The sequence below is a fragment of the Aphelocoma coerulescens genome, chromosome 5, assembly GCF_041296385.1.
Source record: "Aphelocoma coerulescens isolate FSJ_1873_10779 chromosome 5, UR_Acoe_1.0, whole genome shotgun sequence".
In the NCBI taxonomy this organism is placed as follows: domain Eukaryota; kingdom Metazoa; phylum Chordata; class Aves; order Passeriformes; family Corvidae; genus Aphelocoma; species Aphelocoma coerulescens.
Window position 1 is genome coordinate 44,752,592 of NC_091019.1, and position 21,150 is coordinate 44,773,741.

At 40.0% G+C, this 21,150-nt stretch overlaps 1 protein-coding gene across 4 annotated transcripts in view; it reads left to right on the forward strand.

The window, feature by feature from the left end:
- TTLL5 (tubulin tyrosine ligase like 5) overlaps positions 1 to 21,150 on the forward strand; it is a 133,623-nt gene extending 112,473 nt beyond the window's left edge. For all 4 annotated transcript variants that reach the window (XM_069017919.1, XM_069017920.1, XM_069017921.1 and 1 more), the window contains 2 exons: positions 4,684 to 4,769; positions 14,511 to 21,150. In XM_069017919.1, the coding sequence (XP_068874020.1) occupies positions 4,684 to 4,769; positions 14,511 to 14,551 (127 nt within the window). In that variant the 3' untranslated portion in view covers positions 14,552 to 21,150. The remainder of the gene's footprint in view (positions 1 to 4,683; positions 4,770 to 14,510) is intronic.

The window sequence follows — 21,150 nt, forward strand, 5'->3', positions numbered from 1 at the left end:
ATCTTCTGAATATCCTTTACTTTTTGGAATAACCTAATTTTGCTTAGACTTGTTGGGGTTTTGTTAACCTCAGGTAGTAGTTCTACCTGCCAAGTCCTTAATTGTCTTGAATTTACTGTATTTTCTTCAGTTTGTCAGAGTGCTTGGACTGTGGCATCCAAAACTGCACTTTTCTGGTGTGAGACTACCATATCCTTAGGTTATGACATGGCAAATATCCCTCTCCATAACATCATCTTGGCTGCTTCATTTGTCTGTCAGGTCACTTTTGATTTGCTGCCTTCTCTCACCCCCTAATATTTCTTGGCTGTGTTCCTGATCTCTTTCCTCAAAGAGGATCTCAGGGCTATGTATTATTTCTACAGGACTCACTGAAACTCATCCCATTCTCTTGTTAAAGCTCCCATGTCTCTTTTTCTCCCCCCTTATATTTTAGTAAGCCAGACCTTATTTCTCTTTTCTCTTTCACTGGCCTTTGTTTTACATCTTAATAAAGATCATATTTTAAACGTTGTTTCTAGAATTTCTCCAGAGACAGGACTGTGATGAAAAAACTAAAATCAACTTTGTCTCTTTGACCTATCTCCTTCTTGCATGCATTATCAATTCTCTCCCAGCCTGCACACGTGGCTTCCAGAATAGGAAGGAACAAGAAGTAGAAAACTCAACTACAAACAGAATGAGATGCTAAAGATGAACATTACTGACTAATTCAAAAACTATCTAGTAACTTGGACACTTCCCTGGTTGAAACATAAAGGAAAAAGTAATGGAACAGCCAGACAATTCAGGCTTGTATTTTCAATTCCTGGCTTCTCTTGTTTTTGTAAAAGGTGGTAGGTTGACTTTATAATGGATTGTGTCCAAAGCAGACTCCTTGCTTAAACTAACAGAGTGGAAAACTGGGGCCTATATTAAGGTGTGGAAAAAGAGTAACTGGGAGAAGTGGTTTAGTATGCAGCTCTATGCTGAAATATAGTCCCATAAAATGGTCTCACAAGACTCCATCATTTTGGTTAAATGTGCTGGTATCACTAACAGACAGTTTTTGAGCAGCTAACACAACAAGCTCTTTTTCTCTCCCAGAGTCAGACTGGGTCTTTCCCACTCCTCATGTTGCCACTACTATTGACAGGTTTGTGAACCATGAAGAGACCTGCTGATATTTTGAGATAGACATCACAGATACAATATTCATAAGCTATGGAATGAAGGAGATGTCCCTGGAAGCAGTATTTGGTGTATGGAATCTTCACATTACAGATGACAACGTGTAAAGTAGAAAAATATATTAGCTCAACTATTCACCAGAGTGAACTGGTACAGGTGGTAGATAAAATATCTTTCTGCTTTTAGGAATGACTCAGTCATAATAAATACACATTTCTGTGCTATCATTCACATAGTAGCTTTTCAGAAACCTTCTCTCTGTGACAGGATCAAGAAGAACAAGGCTTTGAACAACCTGTGAACAGAACCATCAGTCAAAGAAAACGTTTCAGAAAAATTGATCTGTCAATATTAGACCACTGTATATAAGGAGAGGAAATGCTAGGTAGAGAGAAGGAGCATATTGTTTGAGATGTTATCAAAGAGAGACCGAGAAGATCACCAAGTTTACCAGCAGTAGACTGGAACATTACAAACTATTGGGGATATTGATCAGCATGGCATAATTTCTTGTACTGAACATCTCTGTAAATGTCCTAACAACTCTATTAAGGAAGCCTTTTGAAATAAATATTCCTTTCAAGTCCCACCACCACAGCACAAAAGTCTTTCTAACTTGTTCTCTCTTGTTTTACATGGTGCCAGCAACAGAAGAGCCAGAGTTCTTCTCTATCTCATAACTAGAACAGAAATAGGGTAGAGGGGATGCATTTCTCCAGGGTTCAGGAAATCTATCCCAGAGTGGGGAGGAGTCCTGTCTGCAATTTGACACAGAAGTAGCCAGCTTTTCTAGGGTGCACTGGCCAAGCCTAGCAAATGTGCCAAAAGTAGATGATGATCACAGAGCAAGGCCTGTAAAACACTATGGTTCTGTTTTGTATCATGTCTTGCCCGTGTGTGAAGTGTCTTAAGTGGGCTGGGTACATCACACACATAAGCTGAGTGAAGAGAGGACAGGCAGCAGAACACACACGTAACAGTTCCTGGAACCCCTTTGACTGTTTTGCTGCTGCTGTATTGCAGCACGCTTGTTTTTTCAGCTCCCGAATATCTGGGTTAATCAGGCTGCCTGACCCTTGGACATTTTTGGCAGTGAAAGCAGTGCATCTGAGAGACATGCCGTGATTTAACACCCTGACACAGCTGGGCTCACTGGACCTGTAGCTTGTAGCCCTTGGCTAGCCTCAGATCATACACACAGATATGCATGCAGGGGTACCCCTTCCAAGAATAACAAAGAGGAGCAAGCCTCCCTGGCTCTGGGTCTTTACATCTGTTGCTGTCCTCTTGTCAAACCTGGGCTTTTGGTGATGTGAATGTGTTAGTGTCAGATCTGTCTGGTTCCACTGGACCTTTAGATGCATCTGTAGCATCCAAGAAACAGGTTGTTAAAACAAAGGTGTTGAAAATTCAGTCAAAAAAGTATTTCACCTATGGAACAGAATTTTCAGTCCAAGGCTGGGCAGCTTAGTGCTGGTCTAGTACCTAAATTAAGGAAGGCAGTATCAGTTTCAAGGAGAAGTTAGCTGAATAGGAGATAGAAAAGAGCAATGACAGATATTTGAATGGAGGGGACAGTTGGGATAGTGATTTTGTTAATATCGAAGAAGAAATGGAGAACATAACAATGGATTGCATTGGAGATGTGGAAGCAAAAACAACACAGACTAGTAGGAAAAGTAGGAAACTGAGCAAAGGCAGTAGGATTTCAGCCAACTCAAGGAGGAAGAAAGTGGAAAGGGATTAACTCAGTTTAAACAGAGAATATGTTCTGGCACTGAAGCTTCCTTCAGGACAGCACAAAGAGTACAAGGGAGTGAGGTTAGCGTGGTGGGAGATCCCAGGAGCAGAGCTGAGAACGAGCTCTCAGAATGAGGTGACTGTTGAAACTGCAAGAATCAAGGTACACACAAGGTGGGCAGGCAGAGAAGAAGGGCAAGTCTGTAGAGGTAAAGAAATTCTCTGAACAATAAGATAGAAGTGTGACTATTCCCTGTTTTGCTTTTTTGTTGTTGTACTTGATGACATTCTTGATTACTTTTTCGACTTGCATTCTACAGAAGGGTGAGCTGAATTTGGCTGTCAGTTGTGCTGTGTTAACAAAGTGGACAAGCTAGTTATGAGACTGGAACCTCTATGTAAGAAGCATAAAGATCTATCTGGATGCTCAGCTCCTAGGAGGACCATGCAGTATCAGCACAAAAACCCCCATAAGTACAGATCCAGAATTCTCTCCAAGAGACAATAAACATAGAAACAGGCACCTCATTTGACAATAGCATTTCCAGTTAAGGCTGACTGAAGTAAAGGGTTGTGATATGTAAATGTATCTGCACCCCTTTCCCTTCATGTATGGACTCCAATTTATTTCACTGAAATCCAGCTGAGATAAAAATTCAGGAGTCCCTCACAGACCTTTTAGTTGTCAGGAGCACCTGGGTTACTGGCAACTTGCTGACCTTGAAATCTGGAAGCAGAAGGTTTCAGATAAAACCGTAGAATCTGCACATGTTTAAACAGTGAATTACAATTTAAACAGTGAATAACAGTCTGTTAGTTGTTAGGGCATCCCATGGGGATTGGAGATTAAGGTGCTCTTGTGGGGAAGAGCTGACAGCAACTGTAACAATGTAGAGCTGAATGAGTGAAGGAGGACTGGCAGAGACGAGTGTACACACAGAAGTCTGGAGTGATCAGAAATGAGTTGGGCAGCAAGGAAGAAAAGCAAGGAAGAATAAGGGAGAAGAGGACAAACTAGGAATAGATGGATAATTGTATAGATTTTTAAGGACAGAATAGATGCTTGCAGCTGTATGGCTTGTCCTTCCCTTGTGAGTAGACCCAATTTTTATGTCGGAGAACATGGTACATTTCATTTGGTAATGAAACTTTGTAAATTAGAGTAAGTGCAGTTGTAGTCTACAAAGCATAGTTTTGCTGTAACTCAAGTGCTGAGATCAATGCAGAAGGATTTGTATAAGGTGTGTGCTTGAGGAATGGCACTGGATTTCTGAAAATTAGATGCATCCCATGTGTCTCAGTTTCCAAGATAAGTGAGAAGTCTTGGCTAAATCAGCTCTCTCTGTTGAGGCAAGATGCAAAGACTTAACTCTTGAATTTAGCATGTTTTGACAGCATGTGTATTTCTGTGCAACAGTTGCTTAATCACTTTAATTCAAATCATTGGACTAAGATGACCACAGCATTACTAGTTGAGATGTATGTTGGTGGTCCAATACAATTTACTATCTTCTTTATTCTCCAGAATCAGCTTCCAAGGCATGTGAGACAATTAAGTATTGGTGGCTTGACTGTTCATTTGTCTTGCTCTGCTTCTGTGGAGTCAGTTGTTGTCACTGCCCTTTTCATACCATGTTCAGGCACAGCTTCATGGTTACAATCCCAGTGAGATTATGTAAACTAGAGGAATTCTCTTTTTTTTGTTTGAGACTTTTATTCTTCCTTGCTGTATCACTTCTTATCTCTGTCTAATTTTATGGTTTTGCTTCTTAGGGTGACTTCCACTGAAAAGCAACTGAACGGATTCCAGAACAGCCTTCACAGTGCTGCATCCTCTGAGCCAGGGATATACTCCACAGGTGAGTGACAGTGCCAAAGACCATGAAAGTGGGGGTGGGCATGCTGGGATGCTTTCATCTTTTTCAAGAACTGGCAGGGGAAAAACTTTCTCATCGAGAAGAAACACAGCTGCCTCTGCATGTAGTGGTTCTTAGGTAACAATCTGGGTTCAGCTGTGAAGGGAATTTATACCCCCTGGGATTAAAAAGACTAAACAGAAGGGAGCAAGGCTGAGTTTCATAGAGTTGGAAGACCCTTTAAATGTGGCTGGGGGAGAAAAAAAAGCACCTTGGCTAAAATGGTTCCTTTTTGCTTTAGGCTTTGGCTCAAGATGCTCTGTTGTTTAAGCTTGGCCTGTAATAAAGGGCCAGGACATTCTTTATGTTTTTCTTTGGTCTTGCAGAAAAGCTCTTAGTCCAGAAAGACATAGCTGAGACTTACGAATCAGCTGCATAGTGAAGTCAATGAGTAGAGGTCAAAGTATCTGATAGTTACAGAATCACATCTTCATCATTCCCTAGTGGCTAATTAATTCAAACAGGTTTATCTGCTGTTAGGTTCTCAGCAAATGAGAGCCCAATCAATTTTTCATTGGGGCAGACCTATTGGCAAGTAGAGCATAGTCTTGATAAATCCATACTACCCATGGCTTAGAGTAATTTGTGATAGTGCTGTAATGGAATATATGGACAGATTATGTTCCAGAAAGCTTTGAAAATTTATGCTATGAAAATTATGTTTCTGACCTTCTGTTTTGCAGTGAAACTGTGAAAACATGACTTGAGTGTCACTAATGCAGTGATCTTTGTGTTTCCAGGGGCTGAAAGAAAACTTTGTGGAGGGGTGAACTACCCAGTTTATCTCTTGGATATTTATCTCTGAAACTTAAAAGATGACATTTCCATTATTAATGTCAGTGATTTTTTTGCTGATCCTCCAGCACAAACATTCAGCTAATGCACTTAACATACAGTTCCAAACTGCCTCCCACACTTTAGCACCTGCCAAAAACTCCAGTTATCCTATCAGAAATTTTATAGGGTGAATGGCCACAGTCAGTATAAAACACTCTATGGTACATTGGAATGTGGCAGCGTACTCTGGCATATAATGGGATTATCAAAAAAAATAGAATTATGTCAACCCTGTGGTATATGTATAGCTGAATCAAAAGTTTTGGTCTACTGTATAGCGCAACTTAAGTTTTTAGTACAGTATAAGCAAGGGTACAGATAAATTTAAAAGTAAATGTAAAAACTAAGTTCTCAATATATTGACCAAACTGGTTTGCTGAGCGGACTTACATGAAGGTGTTTGTGTGCTGATATCTGCCTTCTTTTTTGCATTTTCAAGAGCACTGTCACTGTTGCCCCCCTGTAATTTTAACCTTTCCAGGAGAATCTCTCCATCTCCTCTGGATACTGTTGTTATGTGTGTCCATGATAACTGTAGGTAGCATTTTGCTATCCTTTCCCATTTCTGTGAATACTTAGTGCGTGCATGAGGATGGTTGATAGTATTAATGATGGAATGCAACAGCCAGAGCTGGAGGAATAATACAGGCTAGATCACAACTGTAAAGTTCAGGATAGTCACTTCTCTGTGAATACTTGTAATCCAGTGAGAACTCAGAACTTCAGCTCACATTTCCTTCTGTAGAACTGGTCTAGCTGCACTGTGCTAAACTACCCTCTCTGAAGCTGAAACAAAGGGCTATCTCAGCCTGCTGTTTAGCTGACAGTATAAAGGCTTAGGTAAAGCCCAAATTTGGCTAGGGGTAGGCTAGTAGAACCAGTGTGAGTGGGTCCCTCAAAGCTTCCTTGCTGCTAAAAGAGGTGCCTAGCTCCAAGAATAGCGTTAAATATTGTGGTGATTAAACTAACTAGAGCAAAATGTTTGTTCTTGGAAACTGGGGAATGATATTTTCTTCAGCTTTGCACCAAGCCACTGGTATGCGTCAGAGGCTGCTGTGCCCAGTTTATGTGTCTCAGAAGCTACTCTGGTCCTTGCTGCAGGAACAGCTGTTTTTCTTCTTCACTCTCTCCATTGATTGCTTACACTAGGGCCCCGATTTCCCCTCAGCAGCAGTTTACTTGGGGTTACTGTTTCACATGTATTTAGTATCCTAGATACCAACTAGAGAGGTTGGACACACAAGTCATAAAGCAAATCACAGAATAAATTGCAAGCATTTAAAGATAGAAGGCTGTGAAAAACTGCAGATATAAAAGAGGAATCAGGCGGAACCTCTGTATAAACACATACACACAAATGTTCAAAAACATCTGAGAAGCTTGAATAGACCTCCTCTAACAGCCTATCTGAGAATAGTTATGGGGCTCTTTGGAGAAGCATAAAGGTGTCACAAGTGATCTTAGCTTAAGCCAGGATGATGCTCAGTGGAAGAGACAGCCAGCTGCTATGGAAACTTCTAACTAGACTGTCCAGAAGACAGTTCACTAGTGGTTAGTGCTGCAACTGTAGAACAGCAGTTGTAGACACTGTTGTGTGGTGGGCTCAGGCTCTTGAGAACAGATCCTCTGAAATAAAAGGAAAAACAAAAGTCAGCATTTCTGCAAGGTAGCTCAAGATTCTGAAACAAGCCACCAGTACAATGAAAGTAGACTCATCCTCCTTTCATAGAGAGGCAGAAGTTGTGTGAGCTGTCTGCCACTGGTGTAATGAGAGAGAGGGCAGAGAGCCTCATGACTCAAGATAGCAATTGAAGGTTATTTGTAGTGTCTGAAGAGACCGGTTCTTATCAGAATCTGTGAAAGTTTAGCAGGATTTATTCTAATAAAGAAATACTAAGAATTACTACCTCTAGGGAACATTCAAAATGCTTGTGACCTGATTTTTCAACGGAAAGTTAAACACCCAGCCACTAGCGGGTTTCTGAAAATACAGCCATTGTTTATATTTACATTATTTATATTCATACATACAACACTGCTTTGTTTATTCTGTGTTAACTTTGAGGGTCCCTCAGCATTACACTGATTGTTTCCTGTTTCATGGAATTTAGCAATTCAATTGGTATTATTGAAACAGGGTGATTTTGAATTAAGGAATCAGTTCTCTTTTCGAAGTCTACTTCAGAGTATAGCTAAGATAAGTACTGTGGTTGGTTGTTCAGGTCCAGGTTGTGTTTAGGAGGCTGTGCTTGATATATGGAGGCTGTGCTTTAGTTCAAATGATGATCAGGCTGGTAATTTTTGTTTTACTGTATATTTTAAGAATATAAGGTGTTTGGAGACATTTTGCCATGTTTTGCTGGTTTATTTTCCATTCCTTTCTAGTGGCATTAGGTAAATAGTGTGTGAATTTGTTTTCTCTAGAAAGTGAAGATCTAGATAAAAAAGATGTCATTTTTCCACCAGAATTTAGCTTTTGAACAAGCTGGCAAGAAGCATCAAGGAATTTTTGTGGTTACGTGTCAATCTCAAAGTTAGAAATTAATTCTATTTATTATTTTTCATTTTTGAAAATGCTAACACAAAGGAGATCTTGGGGAGACTAGAGGATGAAGAGTACTTTATGAAAATATAACAGCATAGTCCCAAGAAGCTTCTCTGTTCCTGAACTGGACTCTGGTTTGCAGGAGCCTGGAGATAGGAGCAATCTGAAAGTATAGTTAACCCCTCAGTGCATCTGTAGAGTAGACACTCAAGTTGATTTTATTTGATTTGGTTTGATTTCCAAAGGTAACAGCAACTGTTGAGTTGCTGTATGAGTGACACCTGTGTTAAAGAACAGGCTTTTCTCCTTTATTTGCTGCCAGCTTCTTGAGAGTTTGTGATGTTTTTATTTTAAAAGCTTCAGAAGACAGAACACCTCCGGGGTTCTGTTTTCCTATGACAGAAACATAATGTACTAATAAACTATATAATTACAAACAAATATGAATCATGATTAAAACTGAGCAAGACTGATGCCTGGATCCAAACTTGACAGGACCTTCATCTTTCCGTCATCAGACTGATTAATAGTAATGCAGTTTTATTGTGCTGATGTTTATATTACTAGTGTCCACATAACTTTTCCACTGTGTCTGCTGAGAGGAGAAAAAACCCATTAGAATTAGGGAGGTAAAAATTAATAATATGCATTTCAAGTTTGACAGTGATGATCGCTAATTCGTGCAAATGGATGCACGAATTAGATCTCTTGGATCTATTTGGATCTTGGATCTCTACCTAGTCTGGTTGAAAACATGAGTCGAAATCTAATTTATTTGTATTTTAGTTCTCTTGAGAATACTTGATGCACAAAGTGAGTGTCAAAACTCAATCTGCAATCAGGATGAAACTTCTTGAGCTAGTTGGTACAGACTTGATTTTATTCCCCATGATTCTCAGTTCTGTATCTGAGCTTAGTTGCAGGGTGATGAACAGTTGTCTGTTTATTTTGGACATTCACCTGCCCCCATATCTGTGTGAATGCCAAGTCCTGAAAGTGTGCAACTCTTTGAAATAAAGTGTGTTATCATCTGTAAGGGCTTAAAACTGGATCCTGAACTGCCAAGAGACTAGTTGAAGAATATGGGGATTAATAAAATGGTTTGGATCTAATCCTTGTAGAAGGCAGGCTGCTATTCTTCAATTTCTAGTGATATCCTTTAGGCTAAGGTGGAGAGCAGTGTCTGAATGCCATCCAAATATGATGAGTGTGCAAGCAGTGTGGTCCAGTATGGAGCAATGAATGGAGCCTGCTTCTAAACGAGTGACTGTAAAGAGCACTTCTGTACTTACTCTTCTCACCATCTAGCATGCTCCAGATTTTTTTTCATTTTACAGAAAATCTGCAAGTAGATGGTGTATTTCTGAAGTTTTTTATATCCAAGATTATTGTATGGACCTTCAAATCAAGGTCATTTTATTATATGTCTTGTTACTGGAGACCTGAAATTAGAGATAGCATTGGAGATGCTAAGTCTTGGCTGGCTGCTGTCTACCCACTGCTTGAACATTATTCTTGAAATGCAGCCTCTTTAGATTCCTTTGGCAGGTATGCAAAAGTACAGGCTTCAGAATAGTCCCGGCCCAGGAAAAAAGGCAAGGCAAGTAAACACAGCAGGCATATAAACAAGACACATGCAATCACTGCATATTTTTTGCCAGATCTAAACAAACAAAAAAAAAAGTGTGGAATTTGGAGATTCTTTTATCAGCCAGAATCTCTCAACTCTCTTGGAGCATAAAGGGTGGGGATGGGATGTAATATGTACTGTTACCACTGTGCGTGGCCTGTGTCAGACTTCCAGCCATTTGTTACAGTGGGGTGGAATTCCCAGCTGCCCAGCCTTGTCCAGGCTTCCTCAGCTTCTGCCAGGTTCCCTGCAGCCTTGGAAAGCAGTAGATTGTTGAACACCAATGTATTTATTTTTATGTTGTTACCACGTTCCCAAGAGGAACCTTGACTATGATTTCAGCTGGTCTCACCACACTGTCCAAATCCTTCATCAGGAGCAGCTGGGAAAAGAAATCACTCAGGTTTCTACACAGCACATTGCTGGTATGCCTCGTCCCTCTCACTAATCCTGTTAATTCCAAACTTCATTTGCCACCCTCCTGGTTCTCTCTGTTGTTGCTATGACTGACTGCACAAATGGTCTTCACTTTAAAAGATGACCTTCAAATGGGAACCTCGAGTAACCTCTACCTCAGACTACTTTGACTACTCAGGCACGAGGTATCTTATGACACAGAAGAGCAACTTTTGATGTCACCTCATTACTTATCCTAGTCTGGGAATGGAGTCATGATGAGCTCTTACCCATAAATCCTTTCAGAACCATCTGTCTGACTGAGAAGCTCTGGGTGGATCATTGAAGAGGGAGCTCCCATGATACCCCACACTTTGCAACAAACTTTTCTGGTGCAGCCTCTCACCCTGCATACAGCCTTTGTCAACAGCAGTTCTTTCAGTATCTCTCTGTAATGCTGTCTCCATGCAGAGAAAGGATCATCGAGGAGCAGAATTGGTCCCTTTTATCATATTTTGGCAGGCAGTGGAGCTTAAGTTGAATTCTACTATTGTGCCTCCCTTTTTGGGAGGGCAAAGAATCACTTACAATGGAGGATATTTAGTTGCACATTTGTTCTTATAGTTATCTTCCTAAAGCCATTGGTATTTTTTATGCATCGCAGAAACATCCTGAATAAGTTTCTTACCCCTACTGACTTCCACAGTTTTATAAAGAGGGCAAACAGGAAGGCGGGGGGGAGTGTGTGTGTGTGAATTTTACTTTCTGCTTCAGTTGATGAATCAGTCCCAGGTCAGGTAATGACACACAAACCTGTAGTACCGGATGGGCTAGAAGGGAAGGGAGAAGGGTGAAGAGACTTTCTTTTTACCCCCTTTCTTAGTACTCTTGGAGGGGAAGGGAACTATTATCTTATGACTAACAATGAGCAAATATTGATGTTTCAAATAAGTACCTTTAAAATAGATACAAGTTATCAACAGGACATGACTGTGTTTGAGTTTATCCAGTTCTGAGAAAAGTGCATGTAAGTCTCATTACATCTCAGCAGAGTGTAAAGCGCTGCCAGAAAGATAATATCCAATGCAGCCATCGCCTCTCAGAGCTGAGGGTCAGTGTTCACTGCTAAATCACGAGAAATGACATTTATTCCTTGTGAGAGCAACCTGCCTCTCACATCTTTACTCAACCTTTTGCTTTTCTTTTATGAAAGAAAGGAGCTTCTTCCTGTTGCTACTGATCTCATGCCACTGAAAGGACATTCCAAGTCTCAGGACTTTTCCTGAGAAAGCAGGAGAAAAAGGAAAGAACAGTCTTTAGAAATTGGCTTCCCTGTCTAAGAGCTAGAACCCAGCTTGAATTTTAGGAGCCTTTGCCTCTGACAAACTCCAAAGCAGGATAAGTAATGTTTTCAAGCAGTTGGCATTTATGCCTGACTGGAGGCTGAGCATTGCTTGTTCTCAGTAGTGAGGTGATGGCGAACTGCCTGTGTTTCCTTGCTGTGTTGGAAATGTCATTCAAGTTCAGGTGTGCAATGACTTCGGAGAGGTTATATAATATTTTGGCTGCTTCTGTCTCACATCTGGTCCTTTGGCATTAAGCTACCTATAGAGGGGATGGCTTTGCCCATCCAAACTGGATTTTGGTTTAATCTGACATTATTTTATTGAGCCTAAAAATAGAAGCCAAAATGTGTGTGAATAGGGTAAAACGTGTGTCTGAAGTTATGAAATTAAATGTGAGGAAAAGCCAGAGAAGAGAGAGCCACAGTGAACGAGGGATTAGGAAGGTGGGTAAGAGAAATCAGAAAGAAGGCTGTCAAGTACAGAAGGGCATTTGCAGTTGGGATGAGTGTGTGGCACAGTGTCTTTAACGTGGGAAGCAGGAAGGCTCATGCTGACTTCCACTGATATTTCTCTACTTTTCAATGAGTCTGCTCGCTGCTTTTTTCATTCAGGAAGACTTCTCTGGAATACAGTTGTATGTACTGTTCGTGACATACACATCCCACTCCTCACACACAGAGAGACATCCACACCTCCCCACACCTCTCTCACCTCCTCAGGAGAAAATTTTCATGACTTGGAACTGCTGCTTTCCCTTGCCTTCCTGGTCCAGCAAGTCAGGTTGAAATTGTGCCCAAAATATGGGGGAGGGAAGGCTGGCTTTCTGTTGTCAGCTGTCCTGGCTTGCTAGTGTCAGTCACCCATGGATATAAATAAACCCCATTTATTTATTGCCTTTCTTAGTTATGCTGTATATTATCAAGAGAATGCTGGGCATCATTCTAGGATTAGAAATCCACTCTGGGATAAAAAAATCTGAATTTCTAGGATAATCTTAGCTTTTCAGGGAGAAAGAAAGTTCCTCTTTCAACACTAGATTCAGGAGACTTCAATATGCTGCTCAGTTCTCCCACAAACTTTCTGCGGGTAAATTGAAACAGTCCAAACTAGCTGTAAAAAATATTAGTATGGGTCCCTGACCCAGTACTGTCATCTAGCCTTGTGCTCTTCTCTGTCTTATTCCTGCAGCTTGGAAGCACAGTAGATTAGGTGCTGGGTTGTGACCAAGGCTGTGTACATCTGTGCTGGGAAAGTCTATATGGCACTGAATTTTAGTGTGCAGATATCTCTTAAATGACTTCATGCAACTTCTGTGACTTTCTTGTGACTCAGAATGATATCCATAAAATGGAGGTAATGCTTTTCTTCCCACTGTGACTGTTCTGAGTTTTTGAGGTGCAGTCATGGATGACATAAGAGTGTGTAAACATGTGGACAGACATATGGGCAGATACTTTGATACCTCCTGGCAGGCAGAGAATAAAGGAAGCTCATTCTGTTGGATGTGGTGATTCACTGCAGTGACTCTTGATCACTGGAGAGAATCAACCCTTAATGTTGGCTCATGTCAGGAATGAGCTCTTTTTCTGTTCCCCCTACTCAACCAGAACCTCCATCTACTCAACTACAAGGAAGTGAAATACTTACCAATAGCTTTGAAATGATAAAACTTCAGAGAATTATATACATTAATATTTATGAAATTACTGAATTGGCAATGAGCTGCATTCTTGTTAGGAACTTTACATATTTACTTGTAGACTTAGGAATGCGCCTCCGTGCGGAGTTCTCCAGGTAATCATACAAGAACTCAAGGAAAGGGATTTTAATTCAGTTTGTGAGAAAAGACAAACTGTGCTATGCGTTTGTGTAGGAATAGGAAGGCTCAAACATCTTCAAAACAGGAAAATGAGGTTGAAATTGGCTGCCTCTCTCATGTGCCTTTGTTTCCTTAATTTCAGCACATTGACAAGGGATAAGTTTCTGGACTGGTATCCTATCTTAATGCACATGGTTGGCAGTTTGGTTCCTAATTCAGTTTCCAAACTTTTTGTGCAGTGACATAGCTGTCAGTTCCACTTTCTAAACATCTTTCCAGATCCTCTGTGCCCTGTGATGTTTGGCTCTATGCTGGACTTTAAAGGAGAGTGTATTTTTTTTTTTTTAGTATAGCAATATTTTTAATAAACAGCTCTCAACAAATGTCACTCATGTTTAGGAGCAAGCTGATGTGCCAAATACACAGGACAAGCTTTACCTACTAGATTAGCTGTAAAATGCAAGCTGTCCAAAATAAGCTCAGTACATTGCTAGGTGTTTTGGATTTTTCTTTTTAAAGGTCTGTCTAAGGATGTTTAAGTAAAAGAAGTGAAGATGACATTGACATTTTCCTGTAATGTGCCTAAAAAGGAAAATGCTGCAGTATGTAGAAGTCAAAACTATATCTTTATAATAATGGGGAAAAAAATTCCTTATCCCCGTTTTGTTTCTTTTAAAGATCAGCCTTTTCACACCCCTGTCTCTCCTGCACCAAGGTCCTCAGCATGTGTTGGAGTGGGGAAGTAGACTCCCATGCAATCAAATGAGTAAAAGACCCAAAGAGAGAACTAAAGCATACTGATATGGGAGAAGGATTTAGAGGAGGGTGCATGTGAAGAGATGAGTCATGTGAGTCAGAAGCAAGACTGAAGAAGGTATTCTGGTGCTTAGGAGGAATACCAAGAGTACTTTTTCACACAGTAGCTTACTAAGTTAGGTTTTGTTATCCTGGTCTGTGATCTCATCTATTATGGTAGAGAGGTTGTATGATAGGGACACCCAGGTTTCTGGTGATGGCTGAGATTTGCAGAGCAGTGCAGCAGTTTTTCCCACAAAACAGTCCTCCATGATTACTCAAAATCTTTGAGTAAAACAACTTTGGTTTTTTCCAGCTTCTGCTCGCAGAGAACGATTAACACAGAACACCAGGTGAGGAATCCCGGGCATTGCTTCATGTATGGGACAGAGGAAGAAGCAGCAGTGACTTCATACCATCACATTCCCATAACAGCCAAAAAGAGAGAAGAGGAGGCCTTGATAAGAGGGCAACCCACTGAAGAGAGTATCTAAACATCTGTGAAAGCGGATTGTGGTGATACACCTGCAAGCTGAGGTGAACGAATGCTTCTAAAAGCTTCTGCTGCTGAGTCTTTGGGTCCCTTGCTTCCATTTCTTCCTGATCACTAACTGTGAGATCTTTCTGTAAGACAAGAGATCTTTCCTCCAGCTGTTCTTCCTAAAGTCCAGGTTTGAACATAAAGTCTCATTTGCTCAGCCATTTCAGTCTGTTCTAGTCTGGTAACAGCCAAGATTCCATGCTTTCATCACATGGCAACCATCAGCAGAGAAAAATACTAGAATATGCGACTGGAGATGTCTGTGTTGGTTGCCATCTTGAATTTTGGCACAGAGCCATAGAAATGATCCATTTAAATAAAGTAATTTCATTTGTTTGTTTTGGTTGTAATTCAGTTATTAATTCACACATCCAAAATATTTGCTGTTGTTCTACTGGACAGGATTTAAAAATCTGTCTTTGTTTCACAGTGGGATGCTTGTATTCTGTGTGGAGTATTTTGTATTTTGATTTCTGTTTGGTTAGACTTTGTAAACTTTTAAAATTGGCTGATGTTTTCAGACCCAAGCTTGAACCCTGAGGCCCAGGTGGCTCTTATCAGTTACAATAGTGTCTTGTTGAAGCACTCCAGTTAAAATTTGCCTAGTGCTATGAAAGTTAGTTTGCTTGTGTTAGAAAACAATGTCAGCAGCTGGAAAATGTATTGGAGAGAAGATCCATCCATCCTTAAAATGAACAGGAAGCAGCTTCAGCTCTGGCTCTTTGTTGGTGCCAGGTTAAAGGAAAAAGTATTTTGCAACTTCTGCCTTGTCCAACGGCAAAGGATGTGATTGATAGTTCTCAAAGGTAAAAAATCTCCTGTTGCTTGTATCAGAGTCTTCAGAGATTGGATTCAACATCCTGTTTGATCTCTTTTCTTACTCCACATTCCCCTGTCATTTCTAATTTGTATAGTCAATATTAAGAGATCATTCTAATGTGTTGACAAGTAGACAGTGATCAACCCAAAGGGCTGACAGAAGAAACTGTATCAGAGGGAGAAGGTGTTTTCTCTTGAAATGATTGTGTGTTCACTCTTGGATTCCACATATTTTCTGTCACTCAAGACCAGATAAATTATGAGAAGTTTAAATAATTATGTTCATACCTTATTAGTTTCACCATCACTTGCTTCAGGCATGAATTTATAGGACAGAACATGCATTTTTCTATTTCTGGTACACTCACTCATATGACACATTGAATACTTCACTTGTCCAAAATGCAGCTCTGTGGTACAGCTGTTCCCTTCATTAGCTTATCTTTCATTTCCATGAGACAGTCATGATCATGTTCACTTTCTTCACATTTTTGTTGGCTCATGATTACTGAAAATTTAGTTGCAGAAGTTGTTACTTCAGACTTGTGCACATTCTTAGCAGCTATGGGCTTCAAGACCTTAGGTCTGTCTTCTCACAGCCTACTCTGCTATGTGTGGTATTGGCTGTCGCCTCCAGCTTGGTTGGAGGGGCTATTTCCATGTAAGATTTAGCTTCAGTAAATAACAATTCCATTCCTTTCTTCCTCCCAAAGTATCTGAGCTACCCTCATTCCACTGAGCTTTATCTACAGGATTGAGTAGCTGTAGAATATACATCCTTGTGGAACTCTCATCTCTGCTTTTGTTCTCTAGTTTGTTTGTTCAGGTTATCACAGCCATCACTGAAAACTGTAGAGAGGTTTGGAGGGCAGAGATTTAGTTAGCTCAGGAAAGGTGATTGTCTTATAGGAATCATTGTCAGAAGCAACATTCTTACATCTTTGTCAAGAAAACTGACAATTAGTGCTGCCTTACTATGAACACAGGTGAATTGTTTTGTCAGCTTTGCCAGTCTTGTACCCACTCATTTTGGGATAATGATTTGAACTTGGTTACAGACATTTTTCCTGAACTTCTTTGCATTGCATGTTAGATGTAGCCAACCCCCACATCTGTAACTGTGATGGCTTAATATCAGTATATTAAATATCCTATCTCTAAGATTTTTTAAATACTCAGGAAAATGCACAGGGCAGTCGAAGACCCTCATTTTGAGGGAATGAACTTTGTCAGCATCGGGAGCAGGGAAGACTTGCATCCTTTTGTCTGAGAAAATTTTTCTTTGCTTCTGACAAATTAAAAAAACCAACCCAGGAGTATCAAGACTGGTCCTTTACCTGAAGCCAAACACCTAGACCTAGAATTCCTGTTTATTCTCAGGATGTGCTCAGCCAGAGCATGAAAGGACACAGCAGTATTCCTTTGTCTTGAGCATCTGCTGATCCCATCTCTGAACACAAATGCTGTTACACGGGGAACATGTGCAATAGAGAATCAGGAACAAATTCTGTGATTTCAGCCTCTTTTTTTCCACCTCCCTGTGTTCTTCAGCCTGGAGTCTGTATGTCTTTGTGCATGGTGTACTGAAGGGTAACATATATTTTGTCACTTTGCAGCTCTGCTATCTCCATGTCTGTCCTTTCCATAAGCCTCTGAGTGCTGCAATTAACAGATTCAGTGGGCAAGCATAGAACTGTTTCCCACCCATCTTGGGAGAGAAGGCATTTTACAGGAAGTGTTTTCTACTACAAGGGAGGGAAGTAGAATAGCAAACCATTTTGGATATATAATAGTTGCAGTGTGTTCCTCAAGTGTGGTTTATTTTTTCTCTGTATTCATCAATGGTTCCATCAGAAGTGTCCTTCTTCACTGCAAGAAAATTACCAATAGAAAGCCCCAACAATCATTCAGCATCTATTTTAGTGGTGACAGTGAATAATGTAATCAAAGGATCCCCCTTTTCTGTGGTGTTTGTATCACTTCTAAATTACAGAGCCTGTTGTAGTGACAGAGAATCAGGCTTGTTACTCTCAAAAGGAGTAATGTGCACATCAGAGTCCTGGAGGCTGAGGTAATGAAGAGTTCATACAGCATTTTGTGCTGTGTTTAGGTGATGAGCATACCATGACATAAAAATTAACGGGAGGGATATTAGATTCTCTCCTTTCAGAAGAGCTGACTTGCGCTCAATACATGAAGTATCACGCTTCCTTTTAACATGTTGTATCTTGACCTTTAAAACAGCCTCACAAGGCATGTGAGTGCCATCAGTGGGAGATCACGTTGTGACCCTAGACAAACCACTTAGTCTTGGATGCCAACAAGATGTACTGAAATTTCTATTCTCAAGACTAGGTATGTTTTTGGACAATCATGATTTGTTGGAAATGCTCCTCACTATGATGCCTGCAAGGTCAACAGGTGTATCTCTGATACTGGTTCCACATTGTGGAAGGAAGTTTTGGTATCAAGACCTTTGTTGACTAGTAGGAATCTGCTGTGCCTTTTCCTCACAATGGATACTCTCTATATGCATGGAGTTGAATGGCTGGCAGTGCTAAACCATTCTTCTTTGCCTGAGGAGCTCATTAATGTACAGATGACTTTACAGAACAGACTTGGATTCTCAGCATGCATTCTCTCAGACCTGTACCTTACAATACTATTGTATTGTACTAATACAATAGTTCCAGTAATTTTGGATTATTTGCTGGAAACAAAAGTAGTTTGGCTCCTGTTTTATTTTTTAAGGTTTACTTGATAAAACTGCCAAGGACTTTTTTCCTCCGTCAGTTCTTATATTTGCTGATAATCCTAGGCTCACTGTTTGATTCTGAATGGGCTATTTGCTGGTGTATAAATAGTTGGATTTTTTTTGTTGCAGTAAATGGCTGATTGATCTTCTTCAAATTATTTCCTTTCTGAACACATTATTCCCAGGATTCTGTCATAAGTTTCTTCCAAAAGAAGCTTCTGAACTTTACTTAAATCTGGGACTGGACTCTCTTTGCTTCTAGAACCTCATGTTTCTAGAGCTGAGACATCCTTGTTTATACCAAACATTGGGAGAACCATTTTCAGCTTTACAGAACTGAGATTGCTTATACCAACAGCTTAGCATTCATAGTTCTCTTTGTGCAGAAAGGGGTTAATTGGAAAAGAGATGAGCAAGGAAGTACGTAAGGGAGAAGTTGAAAAAGGAGAAGTTCACAATCATGCCCACTAGAAGTAGGAGCATCAAGTGAAACTAACAGATACAAGTTTCAAAGAAAAAAAACCAAAGAAAAACCAAAGAAAGTGTGTGTGTGGGGGGGGAATGAAATGGCAACTTTAACTTTTTTCCACAATATGTACTTAATTGACCTGTGGAATTTCTTGTTACAAGATGTGGATACAAAAAAGGTTATGTGGTTCAAAAAGACAAGTAGACAAATCCATGAAAAAGTAATCTGTTAGGGCATATTAAATATTAAAACTGAAAAACAGAAGTTTCTAAGACTTTTCAAATGACTGTTTTGGGGAAGTCTCACAACGGGCTCTTCTGATTTTTAACTTGTCTATTAGGCATGGACTGTTGACCTGTGTTCAACAAGAGCTGGGCCTAGGTGGTCTTGTAGTCTGACTTTGTATGGGTTTTTCATTTTGACAGTTGCAGTACAGACTACTAGAACCGCCAAGACAAAGCTACTTTCATGACAGTGCCATGTTCCACCAGAATTCATCCTACGGAGTTTTCTTAAGAAAAGTGTCTATTGCTGCCATATGCCAAGTTGTCACATGCAACTTGTCTGTGCTTTCACCTGGGTGGGCACTATATATTGCAGAGCCTTTCAGAATGATGAAACTTCTAGAAGAACATAAAGGACACCAAGATTGACCTCTAGACAAATTGTGATTTTGGAGGAAAGTAGGTTGCTCTATATAAGTCATCCATAATGTGATCCTTGTAAATGGTTAATCGCAGAAATATGGAAAAAAACCTTTCCACTAACTGAAGCTTTTAAATTATTTTATTCATACACATTTCACTTCTTGCCATCTTTGTCTTCCAAAGAGCTCGAGTGCAGAGCACCCTCAAGGTGCACACCACAGCATGTCTTAATGAACCTGCTAACTTGTTCCTTCCCACTTTAGAACACTGCTGTCCTTTCCCAAAGAATGAAGTTTCCCTGCTGACTTAGAAATTAGTAGTTAGGAAATGCAGTCTGATCTCAAAATTGTTGGATTCGGAGTCTTCCTCTGCAGTTGTAATGCAAGAGAACAGCTCCACTGAAATGAAGGTGACAAATGACACCAAGTCTGCCCTGAGGAGTGTCCTCTATTACCTTACCAAAAAAGGATTTTATTGGCCCTCATTGAAATGAAGTTTTCACTGCTGTTTTGAATTAAAAGGAAAGAATCACTGATCACTGTGGAGACCCTGGTATGAAGCCTTTGCCAGTGGTATTCAGTGAATCATAGTGGTTCCCAAGGGAAAAGACTATACTTAACAGGGCCTCTTCTCTACAAGTCCACGCAGTGAGCTTGAGAAATCTTATATTCTTTGAAAAGAAGTGGCTTCTTTATCTGACCTATCAGACAAACAGATCAAATTGGCCTTAAAAAGACCAAATTTGATGCAGCTGTTAAGTATTTAGGGGCTGTTAAAAATGCATCTTTTATTAACAAAGTTTTTATCATTTGTTTAGGGCAGGTGAAAGAGGTGCTGTTATCTCTAAAAGCAATTTCAACACTGTATTTGGCCTTTTGCCTTCTGCTGCTCTGGGATGTGCAACAGAAGACAACCCCAGAATATTAGTTCAATTTGGTGCCCCTGCAAGAATATTTTAGAAAATCTTATTTCACCATAGTTATTGCAATGGTAAAATGTAGATTCCTTCCTCCACACAAAGGGGAGACAAGTTACAGTACTCAGTGTAGTTATGTTCCAAAGTCATAAAATCTCCCCCCAAAATATTTTGGGGTTATTGAGCTGATCTCTATATCTTGAGTATTATCATGTCAAACGTCAGGAGGGAGTCTTTGAAAAGTTTCTGCACTGACAAGTCAAAATGTTCGACTGTCATCACTCCCTCATTCTACTATAAAACTGTTTATTTCTGAGTCTAGGGAAGAAAAATGACAAGGGATTTTTTCTACACTGTTTCCAGTAATTATTGTATAGGATTTACCTAATGGTTTTCATGTGGTTTTGCCTTATTTATATGATGTTCTGAAAATGTTATGCTGTGTCAGATATATTTAATATAATATATTTAATACACCTAGGATATCTGGATACACCATTCTTCAAGGTGCAGATGGAGAGCTGTGAATCTACTGGGAAGTTGTAGGCATCCCGTTGGTGCCACTACTTACATTACTCATGCTTCCAGTTGCATAATGCTTCCCCCATTCAAACTGTCTTCCTTCCTGAAAGTGTTTTTTCCACTATTTCTAATTCCAGAAATGCAATGTGGAATACATTTTGTCTGTGATACCAACCTGGATTTTTTTTCTTATCCACAGGCTTACAAAACTCATGTCTTCATATCTGTAGTAAAACTTTCTTTTGAAAATTATCTAGGAATAAAGATTGGTGGCTCTTTCTGCCTAA